At 43.8% G+C, this 23480-nt stretch overlaps 1 protein-coding gene across 12 annotated transcripts; it reads left to right on the plus strand.

Moving 5' to 3' along the window:
- Positions 1 to 4563: 4563 nt before the first annotated feature.
- Positions 4564 to 22281, plus strand: LOC124210718 (zinc transporter ZIP1-like). 12 transcript variants are annotated; one of them, XM_046609031.2, is made up of 9 exons: positions 4564 to 4869; positions 7496 to 7713; positions 7794 to 7961; positions 8081 to 8251; positions 8380 to 8538; positions 8635 to 8842; positions 8922 to 9048; positions 19905 to 20123; positions 20221 to 22281. In XM_046609031.2, the coding sequence occupies exons 1-8, from the start codon at positions 4864 to 4866 to the stop codon at positions 20117 to 20119; spliced, it is 1272 nt and encodes a 423-aa protein (XP_046464987.1). In that variant the 5' UTR covers positions 4564 to 4863; the 3' UTR covers positions 20120 to 20123; positions 20221 to 22281. The 12 variants fall into 12 exon arrangements, 11 of the variants coding, with proteins under 11 accessions (XP_046464987.1, XP_046464994.1, XP_046465003.1 ...); XM_046609038.2 differs by having other exon boundaries at positions 4564 to 4747; XM_046609047.2 differs by lacking the exon at positions 4564 to 4869 and adding an exon at positions 5665 to 5921.
- Positions 22282 to 23480: the final 1199 nt, after the last annotated feature.

Below are 23480 nucleotides of genomic sequence, written 5' to 3' on the forward strand. Positions count from 1 at the left end.
CCCTACGATTATCCACTCAAGGGGTACTCAAGAATCAGGTTCCAAGTTTGCGAACCGGGGACCCAGGACGAATTCTTGTACCGGAGGTCAAGGTCCGCGAATTTGCCTGACGGTATCCCGGACTCCCGGTGAAACAGGATCCCTTAAAAATAACGTACGGAATCCAGACCGGTTCCGAAGTGCGCTTACCGTGCCATCAGAAGCAATAAATGGAAAGCCCTCGATCCGCAGTCGCGAGTTTCGCGTTATTTATCATGCAGATGGTTTGCACTTACACCTCGTACGTTTCGCAAATCAACGGATTGGAAAGTATAATCCCAGGCGTAAAAAAAAATTATAGAAGAAAAACATTCAGCGAGATTACCTGTGAAGTGTTTTTGCAACATCCATATCCGGGATTTATTGTTCGTTGTATTTTTAAAAATGATCACGATTCTCATACACGCATAACTTGTTTTCCGTTAGCGGGATTCCAGGTAATTGATAATTGAACGTTTACAGATAATTTTTTTCATAAACATGAAACGAAATGTATCATAAAATACGTGACTGGTTTGACTGTTAGCAGTAAATATGCAAAATTATAATTGCCTCTGTAAATCCGAGTAATAAAATAATATTACCGTCATAATGTTATGCGGCAAAAAATGAATTCGCAAATCTGATGAATACTACCAAGAAATGTTATGACTTTCGGTAATTTGCTTTGTTTTTGTACTTCCGCCGGCCTGAAGAAAGACTTTAATACCAGCGGTTGTTTAAGGGAAGTGAATAAATCTTCCGACTGCAATAATAAAAAAAAAAAAAAACACAAGGAAGTGCGCACATCGCAATGATTCCGAGTATCGTGCAAACTTTCTATAAATTTCCGCTGCGTACTGAAAATACCTAACATGAGGAACCACCGCAATTTTTTTTACTCTATACATACTTGTACAAGCGAAGAATTTACACAGCGAAATTCCGTGTATATCACCGTTTTCAAATTTTGCGATTCTATACCCGCGAGATGTTTCGCGCCTCGGGAAGAGATTCGATGTGTGGCAAAAAAATTTTATCCTCGTAGATCCGATCCGCCGATAGAGAGATAAAATTATTACAATTTGCAGCATAGATCGAATCGTGCAACAGGTAGAACCTGAGTACTGTCCAATCGCAGGAAATACGTAGGCACACATCTTCATTCCATAACGAGATAAGGGCACCGGTTCGTCTTGACGATCGTATCTATAAATATTAGTGAGGAAACTCATTCAAGTGGCTTTCGAACCTGCTGTTCAGATTACGCAGCACCCAAGCCTACGCGCATAATTATTGTTATGTAATTAATCGGTTCTATGTAGACATCGCTCCGCATTAGAAAGGCCTACATCTAATTATAACATATTTTTCAACGAAACGATGCAAAATACGTCCGGTTTTTCTGACGCATCCACTTTTGGAAAATACCTGTTATGTAAGTCGTATGTGTTTTGAGTTAGCAGCATACGTACTTCCCTCGTGATTCAAATGTAATTAAACACTTTCCTGTTGGAATAATTTTAAAAACAGCTCATACTATTTAGAATATTTCTCAGCATAACAAATTGTATTACTCATACGTTACAAGCCAATTAGCAAAAGTCCCAATTTTACAGAATTCAACGGTCGCATGGATAGTTTATTTTTTCTTGCTATACCTTCCTGCTTCAACAAATTTCCAGCGAATGCGTTCGGCGTATGTCTGTACATTAATATCTCTTTGTCTTCTTCATACCGTCTGGTCCGCATCGGTTGCGGTGAGCGGAATTGTATAGAACAAATCAGTAATACAGAGGTATAAGTAAATGTCGGTAAAAGATTGAAAATCATTTGGAGTACAAATATTTTCTTCACACAGGTAATTAGCATAGTTTGAAAACTGCATGCAAAGAGAATTCTGCATATTGTTGACAGGGAAAAAATTAGCACGAATCCTGGGATATCAGCAATATGTAATTGTGTGTGTGTGTGCGTGTGTGTGTGTGTGCGTTTGTTACATTCACCAGACGCTTTGCAGTCATTGCGGAGCATAACGTGAGTAATTGACACTTTTGAATGTAATGGAAAAGAAGATAAAAGAAAGGCGGTACAGGACCGTATAAAAAAACGCACACGGGATCGTCGAGACGTTACGTCAAGGAATAAGGATCCCTCGATTACAGACGACGTTCAATCCATTACAGCGTACCGCGTGCAGGGGTCTTTGCTCTTCACGTGCGTGTCTTGCATGGATCTCTATGGTCCCCGTCTCGCCTGCATTCGACGAAGAACAAGAGGTGCATAATTTTCACCTGCATAGGTGTGATGCACATGCCACGTGTGTGTGGGCTTATATCGAACAAGTAGAAACGTGGCGCCGCGTATTTACATCGGGCTTCGTGACTCGCGTACGATATCCAACAGCGTTACATGGTTTATGGTTGGCACGGTAAATCCCCATCCAGAAAAACCCGGCAAACGTGAACGTGACGCTCGGAAATGGAGGAATACGTGAGAAACAAATTGCAACAAAATTAAGAAGTTACACGTCTCGGGCAGTGGAGTGTTGCTAAATTTAACTCCGCTGCGCAACAGCGTTGGGTTGCATTTATTGCAGTTTTAACACTGCACGTGTATTTGACAATTGTTCACGGACGCATTGACGAATGTCTCATACACTCTAGATACGTTTATTATATACATATACGGCTGGAGGAATTCGATCTGCTCGTTCCTGTCGTCATGCCTTGGATTATATCATACCTCCACGGACACCTACACCGTAATAGCGTAATATCACGTGCGGCGGGACGTTAACAATGATTATTGTCACGGTAAAATGGAACGTCGCGACGAAAATTGTGTATCCATGACTATTTAGGGTCAGCCACGGATCCTGGTGCGGCTCTGCGGTATTTTCCCTCGATGAATCGACGGCGAAATGCGAGTATAAGTTTCGGGGCCACGTTCCAAGGATTTGGCCATTCACCAACTACGCCGGTCTCGCCTCTCTTGTACGGAGATTGTTCTCGCTGCGGTTGATTATTTTTTGCGTGTAATCGTATCTCGATCACCATTTTTCTGCTAAGTAAAAGCCGTCCGATTAGCTGACGATCGGATGAACAGCGGTTGATACGATTATACTGAAATTTTCAAGGATTCTCGAATGACATTAGAATAGCGATAAATGACCCTGACGTGAGTCCTTCTATTTGGTAATGGAAATTTGTTAATTTTTATGTCACAATAACCGGTTTACGATTATTAATCCCGTATAAAATTGGAGTTGGAGAGAAACGGAATATTTTTGTACAATACTGGACTGATTTATTTAGTTTATTTTAAAGACTTAGTTTTCTCGGTGAAGAAGTCCACCAAGATGAAAGTCAAGTGACTCTCGTCTGATCGAGCAGTTTGAAACATTTCCATTTCCGTCGAACTGTAGTCCGCTTTATAGTATCGAGATACGTAGCAGCTGGTATACAATAGCGCATTGTGACGAATAAGCGATTGTTAGAAAAATCGAATCATACCCGGTCCTACGATTCATTCAGACACATTCACCGTCGAGTCGTTTAATACCCACGTGACGGCTAGCACGGGTCATTGGTGAACATAAATGCGAAGGTGGGAGCTAGAATATTGGGAATGTGATGTGTGTAAGGAACTCACAAACAACACTCGGCTTTCCGTTGTACAGGCATAATATCACACAGCCATGCTCGATAGTATGAAAATCCACGAGCGGCTGACCGTCTTCGGTTCCGATCTAACTTCTGGATAACTCTGCAAAGGTCGCCGGTAGTTTTGGGTCTTGGTTGGTACGGTATAAACCGCAAACGTCGCGACGACGTCGCTCCACGGTCATAAATATGCAGGAGTGACGGTGCGGGTTATATATTCGTCGCATAAACCGAGCGCACGATTATCATCTCGAAGCCGTAACATCGAGGAGACGAGTTGCAGCAGAGTTAACGTAATTTCGCGTATACGATTAGGTCCCCGTTGCACCCTTCCGCGCCATCATCGACCTTGAAAAACATGCACATTCTCCGTGGTTGTTGTAACCAGAGGAAACGACGCGGGTTACGAGTAAAATGATTAATCGTCCCGCTATGAGGAAAGCTTGAACACAGAACGCGACCTCCGAAGGCGAGTCATCGAGTGATTAGCAATGGCAAAGGTATTTCTCGCAGTGACGTTAGTTCCGATCGATGCAGAGATCGTAATTATACTCAATGCAGCTGCATCCTGGTATGCAGCAATCTTGATAGGCAACTACCTCCCAGTCGATGAATAAAATAATCAACCTAGCCGAGCGCCGGTGCTCGGACAATGGGCATATCGGGGTTTCCTGGAGGAAACTTGCCCGTCCAATCGACGCTAATTGCAAATGGATACGAGGTGTTCCTCGACAGGGAAAACCCCGGCCGGTTATCGCCTTTCTTCGCGAACGTGGACGGGAGACTTCTCTCTCGCTCTCTCGCTCTCTCCCCTTCCTTCATCTCCTACTCCTTCTCTTTTACCTCTCGCTCCTCTCTGTCCACTCGCCGCCCTCGGACTGGATGGCGTGGGTTGGTATAACGCGATAGTCAACCTCCGAGGACGCAGGAACTCGGCCCGCCAAGGAGAACCGAAGAGAACCGAACCGACCTCTTGACGTTCACCGCAAGATATCCGGCCTCCAGCTATCGTTCCTCTGGGCGCCGGCTCCTGCAGCTGCGTTTTTTACTCTGTCGGAAACGAGGTATTTTTTACTCGACGCTTGGCCCGCACACGTGCTTTTACGTACTTACGTCAAGTCTCCCCGGCTTGATAGACCCGCGTCTCAACGAATACTGCCACACGATACCGACGGACTATATGTGGGTAAGTCGAGTAGGAATTTCACTCCGGGAATCAATCCGGTTCTCACCTGCATTTCGAGTTTTGTGGTGATCGTGATCGTGAATGGTGCGAGACAGTGCGACTATGTTGAGGATGGAATCTGTGTCACCCGGTCCCTTACCCGGATGATTCTAACGCCGTGGGTGACTAATGAACCCAAGTTGCAGCAGCCGTCGATTCGCAAAATTTGACAAAAACGACGATCAGTGGTAGCGGAATAAATCGTTTGACTGTGCGACGAATCGCGGATCGAAATTTTATCCGTCAAGTCTTTCCTCGTTACGCTGAAAAAATTTCACCGAAACCTTTCGGACCTGCTGTAGAATTCACCTCGTGGCTCGTACCGTGAAATTGGTCTATCGCAGCTTCGAACATACGTATGTGCGAATTTATTTCTAGTCGGCAAAGGAATAAAGAGACGAAAATTAGCTTTTCTCCCCGAACAGCAGGAGTGGTTATCGTATTATGATATCGCGGAGTAAATTTAACGCGTCAGAAATGAGGAGACAACAGAATAATACCTACGAATAATTATAAGCGTGCCGGCGTGTGACGTCGGCGGTGATTTTTTCTCTCCGTTTACCTGGTAAACCATACACAAAGATATAATATAACAGTGCTCTAGAAGTTTTATTATTATCAGTTTAATGAACCGTCTAGGTACTTACTGCAGTGAGGTGCGCAAATGGGTAGACTAGAACGTATTTACACAGAGAGAGAGAGAGAGAAAGAGAGGGAGAGACTCCGGCTTCACGGCACTGGTATAAATATAAAACGCAATGTTTCCTTATCGCTTAAGATGTTGTATTCCTAACGTTGCAGAGTATTTGTTCAATTGTTTCAAATCACTCGCAGTTTTCCTACAAATTTAACGAAGATATTTTTTTCCGCTCATTTCTTCAACCATAGACGGTGAGAAAGAATAATTATCTTACGTAAAAACGCCTCGAGCTCTTGAATTTTTTTTCAATCCGAAGTCGCCGTAAATTCTCTACTTTTCCGGAGTGTGAATCATTGAAAAATATTTGAACCGGGTGAGTGTTTAAATTTAAATGGGATGGCCGTATAACGATTGAAACGAAAGTTTCCGTAACTAATGATACAAAATAAAAAATGCAACAATTTCGTTTTTCGAACCATCAACGAGACTCAAGTCGCACTGTAGTCATACCATCGATCAAAGACCGAAAATAACTGACAAACATTTTTACTTGGCATCGATAATACTGGCATTAACTGCATTCCCATTATTGACATAAGGCGAACATCGGGAGAAGTGAAATTAGTAACGAAATATTGTTAGTTCGCGTGAAAACTTACCTCCGTGAGGTGACAAATCTACGATAAAAACGTTCGTGATTTGGACCGAAGTGTGAATGGCCGTTGTTGAATTATAAGGTAGAAAATATCAGCGGATGAAGTCGGGACTCGTGAAAACGTTAACGATTTCGTTAATTCGGTAAACTTTCATCTCAGCTATGCAGTCAAAAATTACTTTAAAAGCCGAAAAAAACTTCGAGGTTTCGATCCTCTAGGCATAGATATAGATTTTTACGCAGCGCAGTCGCGTGAAACTAATTGTCCGGGGTGAAATTGAAGCTTGCGGGAAATGAACTTTACGAATTTCGATCGATCTTCGAAATGCGGAGAGAATTTTTTGCTTCCAAGTTTAAGACACGTGTGTTGCGTGAAAGTGTGGGAATACTCGGCATACGCCGTAACGTAATTTATCACGCAACGGCGCTCAGGAACGAAGGCCATTTAAGCCTTTACTAGTGGGGGAGAAATTATTTCCCGCCGCTGCAGCGAGAGAACGCCGAGCGTTAACGGCGCGTTATCACCGCTTATAAGCGATTAGACAGATACGAAATCGGGGTATATATACCGGTCAAAAAGGGCCCCCGTCACTAGTCGTTTTTTTCTTGGACACCGCCGAGCCGCTCCGCTTTATAGACATCAACGACAGGTGAGAGAGACCCAACATTCACACGCAGACGTCGTGTCCTATAATAGATATACAATTAACGACAGGCCGGTACGGTTTTTCGCAACAGCCTTAATGGCTCCCGAGATATATGGAAAGGAACCGTTCACGATTCATGGTTCGTATTATAATTTTTTAGAGCCGGCCCGACGATGTTTGAAAAATCCGTTGGATTCGACGACCAAAACTCGTGCGCAATAGTCAATGGTCATTGGTCATTGACGCATTTTTAATAGCTAAGCGGGTCTGCGGTATCCTGATTAATAAAACGGAAACCCCCTTTGTCACGGTGGCTCAAATTACTCCCCTTTTTCCGTCTAAGCACCCCAACGTCCGAAAGTAGCCTTGATACATCCACCGTCGTAAGAGTCTATATCAATGTATACAATCAGATGTCGTGCTATCAACTTTGTGTCTTTGTGGGAGATTAAACTGTACACGTAGTAGACGCGGTATTGCCGCTGCCGAAGATTGATTGTCACCGGTTAAATTGAGCCTCGAGCACCACTTGCTGCAAAAGTGTATTATACCTGTACCTGTAATACGAGTTGAACGATTACCTTGCCCACTTGTCCGCAGGAAGCTACACTGGCTTAAAATAATTTCCATACGTTTTATCTTCAGCTATCACCCTCCAAGATGTCTTTGGAAGATATAACGACCCTGTCGTCCGCCGTTTTGCACGACGAGGACGACACAACCGAGGATGACGAGAGCAGCGCGATACTCGTCGCGAAATCAGTGACCATGGTCTGTCTCTGCCTGGTCAGTATTTGCATAGGCCTCATTCCCATCCAGGTGGCAAGGTGGTTCAAATGGACATCGAACGAGATAAGTCCGAGGTAAGTCAGTGCCTGTCGTAACTCGACGATCCTCTTCTTCTTGGTCGTCAGACTTAACGAAGCTCGTTTTCCCAACTCAGGTCAGCGAAGATCATTGACTTATTGCTGGGCTTCGGAGGCGGCGTTCTCCTCAGCACAACTTTCCTCCACATTTTGCCGGAGGTTTCCGAAGGGGTTGAGGAACTGGTGGAAGAGGGCTCGCTGCCCTCCCTCTCGGTATCCTTGGCGGAGCTGCTCATGTGCTCAGGGTAAGTGCCATCGCGATTTAAGAAGCGAAGTGAAGTGAAGTGAAGTGAAGTGAAGTGAAGTGCAAGGGGCGTTTCGAGAGCCCCTCTTAACACGCCACGTTCGTTTCGCTTCTACGCAGGTTCTTCCTGATGTACCTGGTCGAGGAATTGGTTCACGTATACCTCGGAAGGGACGACAAGAGGCGGAAAAGACTATCCGAGAATTCAAAGACGATCAAAGATGTCAATAAGAGCACCAACGAGCTGGTTATGGAGAACGGTGTTTCCTCCAGTCCTCAGCCCCATCCTGGGTAAGATGCGGCAATTATCATCGGGATGGATTACATCCTTGAACATGTCACTCGAGGTCCTTTCAAAGCGCCCAATACTCCGTCCGAGCTCCACAACTCGCGCCGAAAATGATAAATTCTCATTTCAGGTACGGCCACGGCCACAGCCACATTCCCCTTCCGGCCGAAGACGACGATGATTTCGTGGTCAGTTCTCTGAGAGGGTTGCTAGTTGTTCTTGGTCTCTCGGTGCACGAGCTTTTCGAGGGATTGGCCATCGGCTTGTCGAGCACCGCGAGTGACGTCTGGTAAGCGATTAGAATTTTGCTATCTCACAATCGGGGATGATTACGGATCCGCGTGGAACTCCGGACACTCTCTCATCCCCGTATTTCGGTGTTCAGGTACCTCTTCGGTGCGGTAGCAGCGCACAAGTTCGTCATCGCCTTCTGCATCGGGGTCGAACTCGTCACGGCAAGGACCCGGTTTCCCCTGATGATCATTTACATTTGTACTTACGCTGTCGTGTCTCCGATCGGAGTTGGAATCGCGATGATCGTGACTGGCGGTGCAAGCGCTGCAGCCAGCGGACCCGTCGCTGTAATTCTGCAAGTAAGTTCGCGACTCGGAATCAGACTTCCGGAACGTTGGATTCATTATCGAATTTCAATTGGATTATAAATCTTTGCAGGGACTCGCAACGGGGACTCTACTTTACGTTGTGTTCTTTGAAATACTGAGGAAGCAGCGTCACGGGATAATCCAATACCTGTCGGTGCTCATCGGGTTTCTTCTCATGGTCGCGATCCAGTTTTCCTGTGAGTATATCATCTGGCACTTTTCATCATCGTTCAGCCGATTTCGAAGAGGAATCGTTCGAGCCGAATGACGATCGGTTTCGGCCGCAGTATCGCGTCTGCAGAAATTTCTTTTGGAGAAGCCTGAGGCTTGAAAAATGGAAAGCTTGTGATAATCGCTCATATGCAAAGCTCGCAGGACACTTAGACACCCGGTTTGCTGAATATGTACTACTGCATGCGGACTTATCGTCATAGGCGTATCGTTTTACCCTGGAATCTAGAACCGGTTCTGCAGAGGAAATATGATATTTTGCGCTGGTATCACGCGACCCGCGTCACTGCGTTTCGTTGGTCAGAGATAAAGAAATCATACTTTGATGAAACAACAAAGTTTCGAATAGTCGTAAACCGAAAGGCTCAAAGTTCTGAAATTCAAGATTCTGGAAATTAAAGTTACGGTAGAGCAAAGTGTTGAAAAGTTAAGTACCAATAGAGTAAGGTTCCGAAAAATAGAGTTTCGATAGAGGAAAATTTCAAAAAATAAAACATGCTCACACAGCCTGGTTTACTCAACGAGTGGGTGTACAAAATCGGGAAAATCGAAAATCTAAACGACGTGCAGGATTCCGAACGTAAACATACCGAAAATCCAGAAAAACGAATGATCAAAGTGGTGAAATTTCATCAATCCAGAAATTCACAGAACCAAAAATCTTGGATCATTCGGAATTTCGATGTTTCAGATTTTTTAATTTTCTCACTTTTGGACTTTCGGACCTTTGACTTGTCGGAGTTACGCCCTTTCGGCATTTTGCGCTTTCGTCATTTTACCCTTTCCGAACTTTGCGCGTCGGGTTTCGGACCACTCGAAACTTTGATCTTACGTCAAAGTTTGATTTCTTTAGCTTAATTTTCGCCACCAAAAAATTCGAATTTAGCGCCTTGGGACTTCAGCTATCGCTGAAGAAAATAACGCTTATGAAGCAAAATTAGTGTTTCATACTAGCGAACGTGATCGAATTAAAAATTTAATTTCAACTTTAAAAACTCGAGAATTAATGCCGAAAATTAAAAAAAAAAAAATTGGGATTCACGTAAATTATTTCCATCACGTACGTATATATGAAAAATTCAAAACTCAGCTTTGTACACTCACAATTGGCATGCGATGTATTTCTCTCTCTCTCGGTATTTCCCCCATGCATTAATTCAAAACGTATGCATCGATATTTCGCATCGTATATACATAAACATATTCAAATTCCACGCACAACTCGTTCGTCGATTTTCGCACGAGCCGTTGTGATTTAGGTTGGAGTGCCGTCGGTCGGTTCAATTTGAACCACGTGCAGGCTCAACACGTACCGTAACACGGCTGACCTCGACTCTGAATGATTAAAAATCCCTCCTACTAACTACATACATACTTGAAATAATTTTCATCCCTTCCTGCGCGTACCTCACATTCAGACTCTTTATTTAAACAGATATACTAATCCAGTTGTTTCTCTGATTCTTTTCATATACGCTTCTGGGGGAATTTACAGTGGGCCACGAACACTCGCACTCTCACTAACGAAGTACTAACAACCCACAGACAATTCAAAGAATAGAATAAACGAGAAATAATTTTACACCTGCGCCCGAATCATCCCGGATGAACGAGGAGGACGTAAGGACGTCGTGACCGGCAATCGCAGCTCTGAAAGTGATGCAGTTCTCTTACGAGGCTATGTGCAGGATATTTCGATCGCCAACGTAAGGTGAACAAAAGTAGGTGATGGGATAACAGAAACATCACGGGAGATGATGTGTGTAAATATGATAGAATTAGGGACGGACGATTCGTATCGGGAGTAGATAGAATACAGTATAATTATTGCGTTTGAAATGAGACGAGGTCAATTCTATTGATATTGTAGAAACGAAGTTACTCCATTTTTTATACCATTAAATACGATACCTTTTTACTTTTCTTTTTACACCAACGAACTAACCAACCCTTTTCCCTTTTCTCTTGCTTGATATAATACTAACCGCACCGAGGTAAGCGTGCCAGTTATCGACACGTTCAGACCCAATTATTGACACTTTTATTTTTCAAAATTATAAACTGACGGCACAAATTGCGAATTTCTCGATGACTAAAACCAGTTGCTGGAAGGTTAGACGGTAAAATTTTATTTTTCGGTAATATCAGAACCAACGATCAAACAGACACAACCGAAAAAGGGTCAATAACTGTTACGCCTACCTTACCTTATTAACTCTTCCGCATGATCATAACGTAAGGATACAATATACGTATCCATATACGTGCGTGCATCGCAACGTCGTTAATTAATTATTATCGAACTGAGGATGAATCGGCGCTGTTTCATTCACCCCCCGTTGCATTACAATTATTCAAATTGTCGGTGATCCATGAATTATGAATTACCGTGCCAACAACTCGGCGTCTCTTGTTGCGAAGCGTAGGCGACACACTTAACCCCGCCCTTGTACTAACCAGATGTTCCACGTAATTGTACATTAATAAATAATTACCACGTGTGCCTGTTGTACGCGAATGCATTGCGTTCGCGCGATATCTGTCGCGGACCGCATCTTCGTAATTTCCGTAAAACTTTTCACTTCCAAAATTTTCTAAATCATTTATCCTTGCGATTAAAAACGCGCTGCAGCTCTTGTCTGTCCGATATTGAAAAATGACCACAGCAAGCAGTACTGTCTATAAATGACTTTTACTGGACAAAAAAAGGTTTCTTTCGAAGTTGTCAAAATTCCAATTCCATTTTTGCTGCACACGATACTCGGTCGGTTTGGCCTGGAACTAAAAGCAGCTCCTGCAGATCTGCACGGCGTATTGCACATACTCACACACTCGTTTCACTTGATCACTGCTGACCCAGATATCATTTGTTCACCGGTCAAGGCGTGCCTGTACAACTCGTACACACACTTGCCTGTGCAATAATGAATACTAGGGTGACAGTGCGATCGTTCGCGCATAGAGTGTAAGGTCGTTTTACGTGAGAATGCGTCGAGTGTAAATGGCATTATCATGTCTGCACCAGCATTATAACCGAAGACGGTAATGTGTGCACGTTTTCTTGCCAGTCTTTTTACACATCCCGGAAAACCGATACAGCACGTATCGGCAATGAATTATTACACGCCCGTGACATTATATCGAAGAGCGTGAAATTATATTTCTGGCGTAAAATTCCGCGCAAAAATTGTTCACGGCCGACATTGAACGGCTTCCGTCAAAAAACGGTTCAACCTTCAAACCTGGTTCAAGACCGTTGGCAGGGCTTGTTTTTCAACAAAGAATTATCGACTGGTACCCAATGACGCGCGCTTTTCCGATCGCCATGCTTTTGGTACTTTGCGGAAAAAGAAACTTTTCTTTTTTTTTTTTTTGTTTCCTCCCTCTTCATTCCTGGACACTCGCAGGCCGTTAACGCGTTTGCGAAAATCTCTCTCCTCGCCTTTCTCCCGTGCAGGTCTCCGTTTCTCCGTTCCAAGAAGGAGGCTGCACCCTTCCGGTTCGCGGGGTGCGGCACGAGGAAAAGAGCTCTCGTGAAAAAGGAAAGAGGTGGAAAAATATAGCGTTCGCCTAGGCCGAGGACGGTGTATACGCGAAAAGCGGCGTGATAGGAGGGCATGCGCGAAAAGGTGAGAGGGAGAGAGCGGAGAGCGAAAAGCTAAGGGGAACACGAACACCGCGTTTCCACGCAGCCAGGAGAGCACCGGCATCACAGTGGGGGAGAGACGGTGCCAACCGAGCGTGAGCGACCATCGGAAGCTACCTACATCTGCTTAGAAAGCTCAGTGGCTCGTCAACCAGCGAGCGTTTCTCCCGATCCGTATATCCGGTGCACCGGCCGTGTAACGCGATTTGCGGAATTCCAATGACCGTGTAACAAGTTGACACGCGGTCGCAGAAGCTCCGGCCGTGCGGCACGGCTGAGCCCCACTCGAACCTCCTTCCACCCCGTGCCGGGAGGAGAAGACAAAACCGTATAAATCATCCGACGATACTCCGTACCGTCAGAGATTTTGGGAACCTCCGGGATCCAGTGACAGTGCGCGATGCGTGCAGCCCGAAGTTGTACGTCGACTTTCTAAAACCGGCACGCGACACTCGCGATTCTCTTGTAATTTTTTTATTTTTTATTCTTATCATCGTTCCTCATCGTCAAACGAGTTGGCGGAAAAGCGTGGCGACAGGAATCGCGTACCGAAGACCATTGGAAGTTCCGGTCCAGGAGTTTGGTCTCTTGGCGTCCTGCTGTTGACCAGTTTGTTCCTATTTTTCTTAGGCTTTAAAGAGAACGTTTCGAGAGTATTTCGAACGATTTTTTAGGCTGAATTAAATTTTTATCAGCAAACTACCTGCCACCCTGCCGCTTTATCGCGTCACAGGTTTAGGTGACTGGGGTTTGAGACCTAGGATGTGTTTTTTGTTAGCGATTATGTCCCGCTAGATGTAACTGTTCAATTTGAATCGTCGCTACGAGGCCGTGCAACGCACTTGCCGGGTGCTCCTCCCGTTTACCATTCTTCATATTCGGTTTTACGGTCATCGACTCCGAACGTCGCACACCACGAGACCTGAACGTGCCTCGTCTCTGAAATCTATTGCACGTTATACCCGCGTGAGAAGAAACACCGTTCGTTTCGTACACGATTTCGAAAGAATACCAGCGGGATTCGTTCCGCCGTACGTCGCGTCTCATCTGGGAACAATAAGTCGGTGGTTAAATCGCGTTGCGTAATACGGACGGTTTCAATGCCGCGACGTGCCAACCGTGAGAACCCATAGATCACGATGACGATGACGATTTAACGAAGATACGGGAACGCGCTGTGGAAACGCGATTGTTGTGAAAAGTGCGCCTTTCCGCATACCTGTTCCACCTACTTCCGCGCGCTCTTCGAACGCCACACACATGCGGTTCTTGTCGCGTGTAACGCAAGTGCGAAACAAGGAGACGATAGAGAAGCACCGCCAATTGGTAAAATGAATATTAAACGAGCACACTGGGATGACGGTGTGTCGCAAGTCTTCGACCTGCCAGGTGGTTTGCCGCGCAATTGACGCATCTAACATCCGCAAATTATTACTGACACGTACGGTACGGAGATGATGATTCGCTGTACCGTTATCGAAGAGTGTGGCACGCGTAGTAAATAACCGGCAAAAAGGACCCGAAGAAACGGATTCGGTGCGATTGGACAACGGGCAATTTAGAGAGGAGGGAAAGGGAGGATAGTAATAATAATAATAATAATAATAATAATAATAATAATAATAATAATAATAATAAACGATAATAAAAATAATACGGTAATAAGGAAAGGAAGAATACAAGAAAAGAGGATATTATGAAGAGCTACGTGACGGTGCAATATCGCCCTGCTCCTCAGATCTGGGTCACGTTCGCAAGCCTTGGAGGCAAATTGGCGCCGCATGTAGGATAGATAAAAGAAAAGAATTGTAGAAAAAGGAGGGACGAAAGGCGTTTTTTGGCGACCCTCGAAACTTGTAACCGTGGTTGGTGTGGTATGGGCGGAGCTTGGTACTGATATAACTACCTGGTACCACGGTTACTATCAGAATGTACCTAGCCGGCGATGAGGACATAGCGCGGTACCAACCTAGGGGTGCGAGTCAAAGATCCGAGTTGTCAAAGTTCCGAACGGCCAAAACCTCGAATGGTCGAAATTCCGAACACTGCGACCTTCAAAACGCTCCTCGGCATGTTGCGGAGGAGTTGTGCAGCAACGTTCGGAGTTTTGACCATTCGGAACTTCGACCCGCACCCTTGGTACGCCTACCATTCGCTCGCCAAGAAACGTCCGAGGAGGAAAATCGTTTTTGTTCGCTTGAATTAGAAAAAAAAAAAAAAATTAAAATTTAACCGATCCTACAGAATCTTCGGCGTGGAAAAGTGTTGTCCGGATGACGATAAGTGCCGGAAGATCGAGTGATCCTATCCGCTGAAACGTGAGAAGAACTTGTACGACAATTTACATTCGCAAATAAACGATAAAAGTATAATCATCGAGGATGGAGGCGATGGGGACGATAATTGACAACGCTGAGAAGACACCTGTTGTGAACAACGGAGCCGTTGGCATTTTGTTGGCGAAAATCGGAGCGATGCTGGTCCTTGGAATCGGATCGCTCAGCGTAGGATCGCTACCTCTTTGCATCAACAGATGCAGATTGAGTCGGGGCAGCGCGAGCACCGCTGAAGTAAATATATCATACGATATTCGCAGCAAAATGAGTCGAGATACGGATGTTTTACTGTTGTTTTTTATTTTTATTTCTTTTTCTCTAACCAAGATCGTATCAGTTTTGTGCGAAAGGTTGGAAAGGGGAGACCGCGGGATCGATCGCAAAATCCTTTTAACACGACGCGAGTTTTTGCGACTCGTACCACCTCATGTAACGTTATACTCGTTTCAATTTAGAATTCCATAAATTCCTTCTCTGATGGCTGATTCCGAGCTTTAAAATCCTCCCTCCGGAGGGACCGTGAAATTGTCTTAAAGTTTATTCCGCAGACAGGTATCGCGGAAATCGTGCACCGTTTGGCTCAGGAAATATCTTTACGTTCGTTAGTTTTGATGACGCAGCGACAGAGTTATTGCTCAATTAAAACCACTGTATTTATTTACATCCGAAGATACCGTCGAGCGGATAAACATACTCTCGGTACATCGTTTAATTTTTAATTTTTTTTCTCTTTTTTTGCTTACGCTCGAGTCATTACTTTTTCGCTAAATTAAAGTGTAGGTTCGTAAAGATCTAAAGTAGGCGATGAAAAATCGTCGTCGTATTCTCTCCGGTCTCCCGTATAAGGTGAATGGTTTCCAACCGCACCTTACACGTATACCGATATTCCGTTTATGAAATCAGTAGGTATTCGAATTTTTCAACGATCGTTCGAATCGGTATTGACCACCAACGAATCCTCGACAAGCCGTAAAAATGGAAGTTGGTACTGTCCGGTGATAACGGTGTGATACACCTGGGTTAATCGAATCTTGAAACAGGGTTTGCTGACGTCGCTGCTCCTGTGTTTCGGGGGCGGTGTTCTGCTCTTCACGTCGTTCGTCCACCTGGCCCCGGAAGTGCGCGAGAGCGTGGAAAAGCTGCAGGAGAGCGGTAAGCTGATGAAATTGGGTGGCGGCTTGGGTCTGGCCGAACTGTTGCTCTGCGGTGGTTTCTTCTTCGTCTACCTGGTGGAAGAGGCGGTGCACGCGGCGCTGGACCGAAAGCCGGAACCGACGGAGGCGGCGCTGCACCGAAGCGTATCGCTGCGAAGATGCAACCGAAGCTCGAGCGGGAGTCGAAGAAGCCGAGAGGCGGGAAGAAGCGGGGAAAAATCGCTATCCACCGACGCCCGGATATCCCCAATGGCCCAGGAGCGCGCCTACGAGTCCGACACTGACAACCCCGGGATCTTCGCCACCCGTAACTCCAGACTCCACCAGGAGGTAGACTCGGGTTACGAGAAGAACGGAAACCTCGCGGGGAAGGTTAACGGAGGCTCGACGTGTCCCTGCGACGCGTCGGCGAACCCGACGAGGAACAGCTTCGGGAACACGATTCCGCTGTCGCAGAACGAGCGCAGTTATCTCTCGCGGAACCTGGAAGTCCCACGGGGACTCGACGGCGCGGAAATCGAGGGAAAGGCGAACCCGCTCTGCGGAAACTCTTCGGCATCTTCCGCGTCGACGGCCTCGCCCCCGGCCTCGACGCTCCCCCCTAACGCCTCGGTCAGGGGGCTGTTGACCGTGATAGCGTTGTCCTTTCACGCGATATTCGAGGGCCTCACCGTCGGCCTCGAGCCCTCGATGTCCTCCGTGATATACCTGACCGCCGCCATCGCGACCCACAAATTGGTGATCGGCTTCTGCGTGGGGATGGAAATGGTAGCGGCCGGAGCGAACGCCAGGATAGTCCTCGGCTACCTCGTCGTATTCTCCGTCGTCACTCCCATCGGCATCGGGATCGGACTCGTGATCGGACGCCTCGAGGACCCCGGCGAAGGACTCGGACCCCTACCAACACTCCTGCAGGGTTTCGCCGCCGGGACCCTTCTTTACATTGTATTTTTCGAAGTCCTCGCAAGGGAGAGAGCGAACGAGAAAAGCGGGCTGCTTCAGCTCGCCGCCATCCTCGTCGGGTTTATGTTCATGCTGGGACTCCAGTACGCCAGTGAGTTGGACGGTGCTTTGGTGGTATCTCATTTCCCTTTTCCTCGTGCATTTTTTTTCTTCCCTCCCACGTCTCCAGATCCCTATTCTTACACATTTTCTTTTCTCACCTCTTTTCGCCAATCGTCGGAGTGCCGTATGAACGGCGTTACGTACCTACGCGTTTGAGTTAAAATCAATCTCTTCAAAGGGTTGCGGAAAGTCTCAGGTGCAGGGTCAGTAGGTATTTCGGGCGAAGGTCGGACGAGCAACTCCGTACCGGGCTAACCCACCGGTACAAATTTCCACCCCTGCCACCCCTCGTCCCCTTTGCATCCCTCTTTCCCAGTGCTACACCACCCGCATATATAGGTAACTAATTTTGCTCAACTTGCACGGCACTCCTTGTCCATATGCATAAATCCCGCACCTGTTTCGGCACATCACGAATCACAATTTCTGCACGTTGCATCGAACGTGCACATGTGTACATAAATGTGTACAACGTGTGTTTTAAATTCCTACGATAAGTTGTAGACGTTGTCCTGTGATTCGTTGCAATTTGGAACCGGTTTGTGGGTGTGGATCGAATAAAATATGTCGCCCAGAAGAGAGTAATCGGTTTACCGTTTTCAGTAAATTATATAACTAAATGCGAGTTTCTTGAAATTGTAAATTTTCTATCGTACGACGTGTGTCTTCTCACTTTCCAAATGTTGCGAAGTGAAAACCGAGGCACGGAGAATCTCGAAGAAATATTTAAAAAATTGGAAAGCTCTTTAAATTTTCTCGTCTGAAATCTCACTCTTGTCCAGATAGTTTGTTAAAACGTTTTAGATGCTCTAAAGAGCACTGAAAATTTTCTTGGGTTAAATCTTACTCCCGTCGAAGTGGCTCGGTTCACGATCCGAAAAAGTAACCCTTCGATTTACAAAATTTACAAAGTAAACAGTATTTCTTTGTCAATAAACGATAGATTTTGCATAAATCCTGACTGTTTGTTGACAGAGTTGAGCTTCTCTCGCTTCTTATTATCCGCGAAATTGGGAGGACGCAGTGTCTGCGAAGCGTGTAATGAGAATCTAATCACTTCCTTTAATCTATACACACATAGACCAAATATTGCAGCACTATATACTTGTGTGTACATGTATAGTACATGGCGTGTGAGAAGACGGTATCGCGATCTATAGTTGATAGGTATACCTATATTCAGAGTCGTAGGGTACCGCTGATATTCCAGCACAGGGTTCGGCAATTTCGTGATTATCTTATCGTTGCGAATCGAATCGGATAAATATTCGCCCGCAGGGTTGTGCGGTGCACACATAATTTAATACACCCCATTGTGCTTGTTGGGAAACGAGACGTGCTTACGCATACCTTACGCAACATTTGCAAATGCTTATACGCCACAACAAAGCGAACATATTTGCACGCATCGAGTGATTTAACACCGGACGCCAACGACGCACCGAGCTCAATCAATTCGCGATAACGTGATTAATTGTAACGATAAGTTGACACCCTGCTCAATGCTCGAAGTAGAACATGTATAATTCGCGACTTGGTAGTTGAGTGCAACTATGGTAACAACAATTAAACTCGACGCCGTAAACCGGAAAACCTAATCCGAGAAATTACGGCTTTGATTTTATGCGGTTCGGAGTTAAATGAAGGTACTCACGATTCACCTTTTAATATCCCTGTTTTGTCGCGTCGTGTAAGCGATTAATCTGAGTATTCGAGGCTTCTGAGTTATTAAAAGACAGGATTTATACGACAGATAATAAGACTGAGTTTTTCAAGATAAAGGCGAGTCTCGTATAATTCTTGAGAAACCAAAGTAAAAAAAAAAACCCAGAAAGTACACCGTCCTAACAAGGAGTTGGAAAAAAGATGCAGTCGATTTCTTTCCTCAGAGGCAATTACCGTTCAGCAATCGTTGATCGGCATCTACGCGACGATATTATACCTCTAGAAACGCCGGCACAGTTCATTGAACGATTTGTAAAACCTCATGGCATCCGTTCCCGGTACATCGAGACCCGGGTTAAATACGCGGTGAAAGTTGATCGGCGAGCACCAGGTGTTCTAGACGAAACTTGCGAAATTTAAAGTCTCTTGTTAGCGATATTTGCCTTATGGAGTTTAAGCGAATCTGCAGACAAAGATCGATTACGCAATGGCGATTTCGTGCAAGGTGTTATATTACATGGTTCGTGATTCTTAAATTAGTTGCATACAAACAAAGAGATTTTCAAATATCTCTCCTCTCGTTACCTCGAAATCGTGCCTCTCGTTTGGTATTTATTTATTTCTTCGTAAGAGAGGCGGATGTTGTTACGAGCTAGAAGCTAGACAATGATTAGGAAACTTGAAAATCGGTATTGAGAAAATCGGTCAGCCGTATCATTGTTAGTCAGATATTAAACTGCGAACATCCGGTTCGGAATGTTCGTCGTGTATGATAAACGAAAAAACAATGTTGCGTCCCCCTGTATTGTAAAAAATAATCGTATCGCTGTTGGATAAATTCATCGATTCATCGATTCATTCGACGCACGTTAATCGTTTACCAGTTTTATAAATCGTGTATACGCGTAGCAATACTCGTTGCGTAATTTGTTGTTCACGGTTCAATTTTATTCCAGCTTCACACTCCCACGAACATGGTCATGGTCATAGCCATGGCCATTCCCACGAGGAAGAAACCAAGAACGGCGACGACGATCATCTGCAGAATCACGATCATCGGCATCATCCCGATGACTTGATAGCCTCGACGATATCGAACGTCACGGAGAAGATATTGGACGTGATATCTACAACTCTGTCGTCGACCATGGTCACGGAAAAGAGTGCATAACGCAGTGAGTTAATACACGATCGATATGGGCCAAAGATATTGGCATTGTTCAAAAGTTTCCTGAATTGCAACGTTCCGGTCTCCCCTTCGATTGTCCGCAGAGAAATCGGAAAAACAAAAAACGCACCGAGATCTAAGGAACCCGAAATGTTCGGGCATCGCCCATCGAGAGTGATGGTCACTCGGCCAGCCAGGATTTGCCTCGTCAAGACCAATCGGTGGTTCGTGAATCGACCGGAAGTTCCCGGGGAAGGTTGCTTAATCGCGGCCTCAACGATCATCCGGAGTTTCACGTGAAAAACAACGGCGAGAGTTATTATTATCGTTATAAGAATGGAATTCGGCGATGCGGAACGAACGACGTTCACCTAAAACAGGAAACGTAATGACCGCGTCATTTTCACCTTCTCAAACTTCTCAAGTTCGTGAAATTACGCTCTCGTCATTCGCGATTTGCGGTACAGACGGACACGGGAAAGGTGGATCGAATATACTTGTTGAATCGATGCCTTCTTCGGCGAGGCTCGTTATATCGTTGATCGAAAATAGAAGCGAATCATGACGATTATTCTCTCTATTTCTAATTCGAATCAATAGCACTTGCCTAGCTTCTTGCTTTAGAGTTCATCGATTTGTCGTCACATCAAAACGCGCAGCGCTAAGTTTAACGAGGAAAATATATCTTAACCGCGCTGATTCTTTGATGCAGCGAGATTATACACCTGTTATCATTTACTTTGACAGAACATTACTGTGTCGACTTGAAACTTTTTTTCTAAACTAGTATTGCTTGATTAGTCTTATAAAACATATTTACGATTTAATGAATCGCGCAAACGTTAAATAATATCATTCCTGAGATTCGATATAAAACTTTTCAGTTTGAGGAAATTATTTTATGCCTAATAAATGTAGGAAGCGATTTCTCTAAGTCAGATAGACCTGTTTCGAGTCAAATAAAAGTAAATTATTATATCGAATCAAAGATTCAGTCGGAGATATCCCTTTTCTCAATGCGCACGGTGATACGGAATAGTAAACTTGGTGATCGCAATTCTAATATTTACATTAAATTCTAGCATGTTAACCAGACTTTCTTGAGTTCCGATACTTGTCATAAAATAAAATGATGTATTTCCGGGTACTTGAATTATTATACGGTGAACTCACAATCAGCAATTAGTTTCACGAGGAGAAAAGTATATTTCAAACATTATATCATTGTGTAGTAAGCTAAAAGCAAATGGTGATGAAAACACTTTCTCTGTACATACCTTATACCTACAATATAATTAAACAGAGAGCGGTTCTATTTTTTTACCGTACGCGTTTTCAGAATAGTGAAATCTGATAATACTGTAATTCATTTTTATCGCTTATAAACTTTTTTTCAAATCACGTAGATTTATAATTAAGAACAGATGTGCACGAGTTAATCTAGGTAAACGTAATAAATGAAATTCTCAATCGAAGAGGCCGATATGGATAGAGGAATGTCGATTCTCCGGTTGTCAACTGAGATTTTAGCTCTACGGCTTATCAAATACGGACGTAAAATTCGTTCATTAGTGTTAAACAAACCTAATACTTCATTTTACGTACGGCGCTATATAGAAGCAATAATTCATAGACTCGATCCGTGTTGATACAGTTGTATACATTCACTTATACTCAACGTAGAGCCGGAAGTATTTTTCGCATTCCACTATGACTGACAATGAGTGAAACGGAAAGTAGAATGAAACGATAGACACAATGTGCAATGAGAAGTATGAAATTACCGTGTTGGAATGTTGAAGTAGCTGTATTAATTGGTTGTTTATCGAGATGAGATATAAGATTGAACATGGTTGGACAATAAGAATGTTACAAACAAATATATTTCACTTTAGCTTTAAGTATTTTCATTTGAATGTGTCTATTTTTTACTATAAAAAATATATATATAAATTACATTTATTAGTTTTTCATGCTAATATTAAAGGTATTAAAAAAAAAAATCCTATCAAGCTAGAAGCACTGATTAATGCCTTTCAGATGAAACCTGATGTAATAATATGCACCGAAGCGTGGCTAACCAATAAGATACATTATTATAAGTATACCCGGATGTGATATATATGATAATAACATTAAGATAAACATTGCAGATGGTGTAGTTATACATGTCAAAAATTCTCTTCACTGTCCAGTAGTATCGGAGCAGTATGATGATCTCAAAATTACTGGTACACAGTTTGAGTTAAAAAATAAAATTGCACATAAGATATCTCGTTTATGCAGGTGTCACGATTATGGTACTGGCTATGCTATAAATGACGTCAAAAAATTTATTGATACTAGTAAAGAAGTATCGCATCAATCATAGTAGAGGATACCGCTATAGATCATGTCGGTTTTGACAGAAGTGCAGACGAATGTTTCTATCTTCTATCACAAAATGGGTATCAATCAATTGTTAACTCATGCACCCGTCCGTCAACCCGGACAAATGTAGGAACATTTATAGGTCAGATCTTCTATAAGGCTAATTTTAAAGTTTCTACTGGGAAACTTGTGGATCCAATTACTGATCATTACCCCACATTGATTTCATTATCAGGACTCAATCTCAGTGGTGTTTCGAAAGATAAATATGGCATTAATGAAAAATAGTTTATTGAGTTGTGCGCAATTGAAAATTGAAATGAAGTGTGTCTCGTACAGTATATAGAAGACGCAATAAAATTATTGATTAATGAAGTTGGAAATATCAATAGATTGGCAATGACATGTAAAAACAAAAAGTAAATACTGAGAAAAAACTGAATTACCCGCTGTGCTAATAAACTCAGTCAAAACCAAAGGTAAATTGTATAAAATTTGTAAAAATAATAGGAATAACTTGGGTAAAAAAACAAAACTATTTCCAATACGAGAAAATCCTTAAGGATCTAATACGCAATGCAAAAAATACATACGAAACTAATTTGATCAAAGATGACGAATATAAAAAAATGCGGAGTTTCCTGCAAGATAAAGTAAATACGAATAAAAATTGACATCAAATAAACGATATTGAGGCTAACAATGTTTCAATTAAGAATGACATCAGAAAAGAAAATTTTTTCAACGAGTATTTCAATAACGTAGTTGGCCAACTAAAACGTAATACGGGATCATTACATAATGCACCTCGGATTCCTATTAATCAACATATTATATGTTAGTATGTTCTTATCCTCAACCAGTGAAGCTGAAATTATGGAAATTATTCAAAATCTTGAGTAAGCCAACTTTAGTTACTTTTCTAGATTATTCGAAAACTTTCGATACAGTTGAACATACGATACTCCTGTCAAAACTATACAATATTGGTGTG

Source organism: Neodiprion pinetum, chromosome 1 (assembly GCF_021155775.2).
Source record: "Neodiprion pinetum isolate iyNeoPine1 chromosome 1, iyNeoPine1.2, whole genome shotgun sequence".
Classification (NCBI taxonomy): Eukaryota; Metazoa; Arthropoda; class Insecta; order Hymenoptera; family Diprionidae; genus Neodiprion; species Neodiprion pinetum.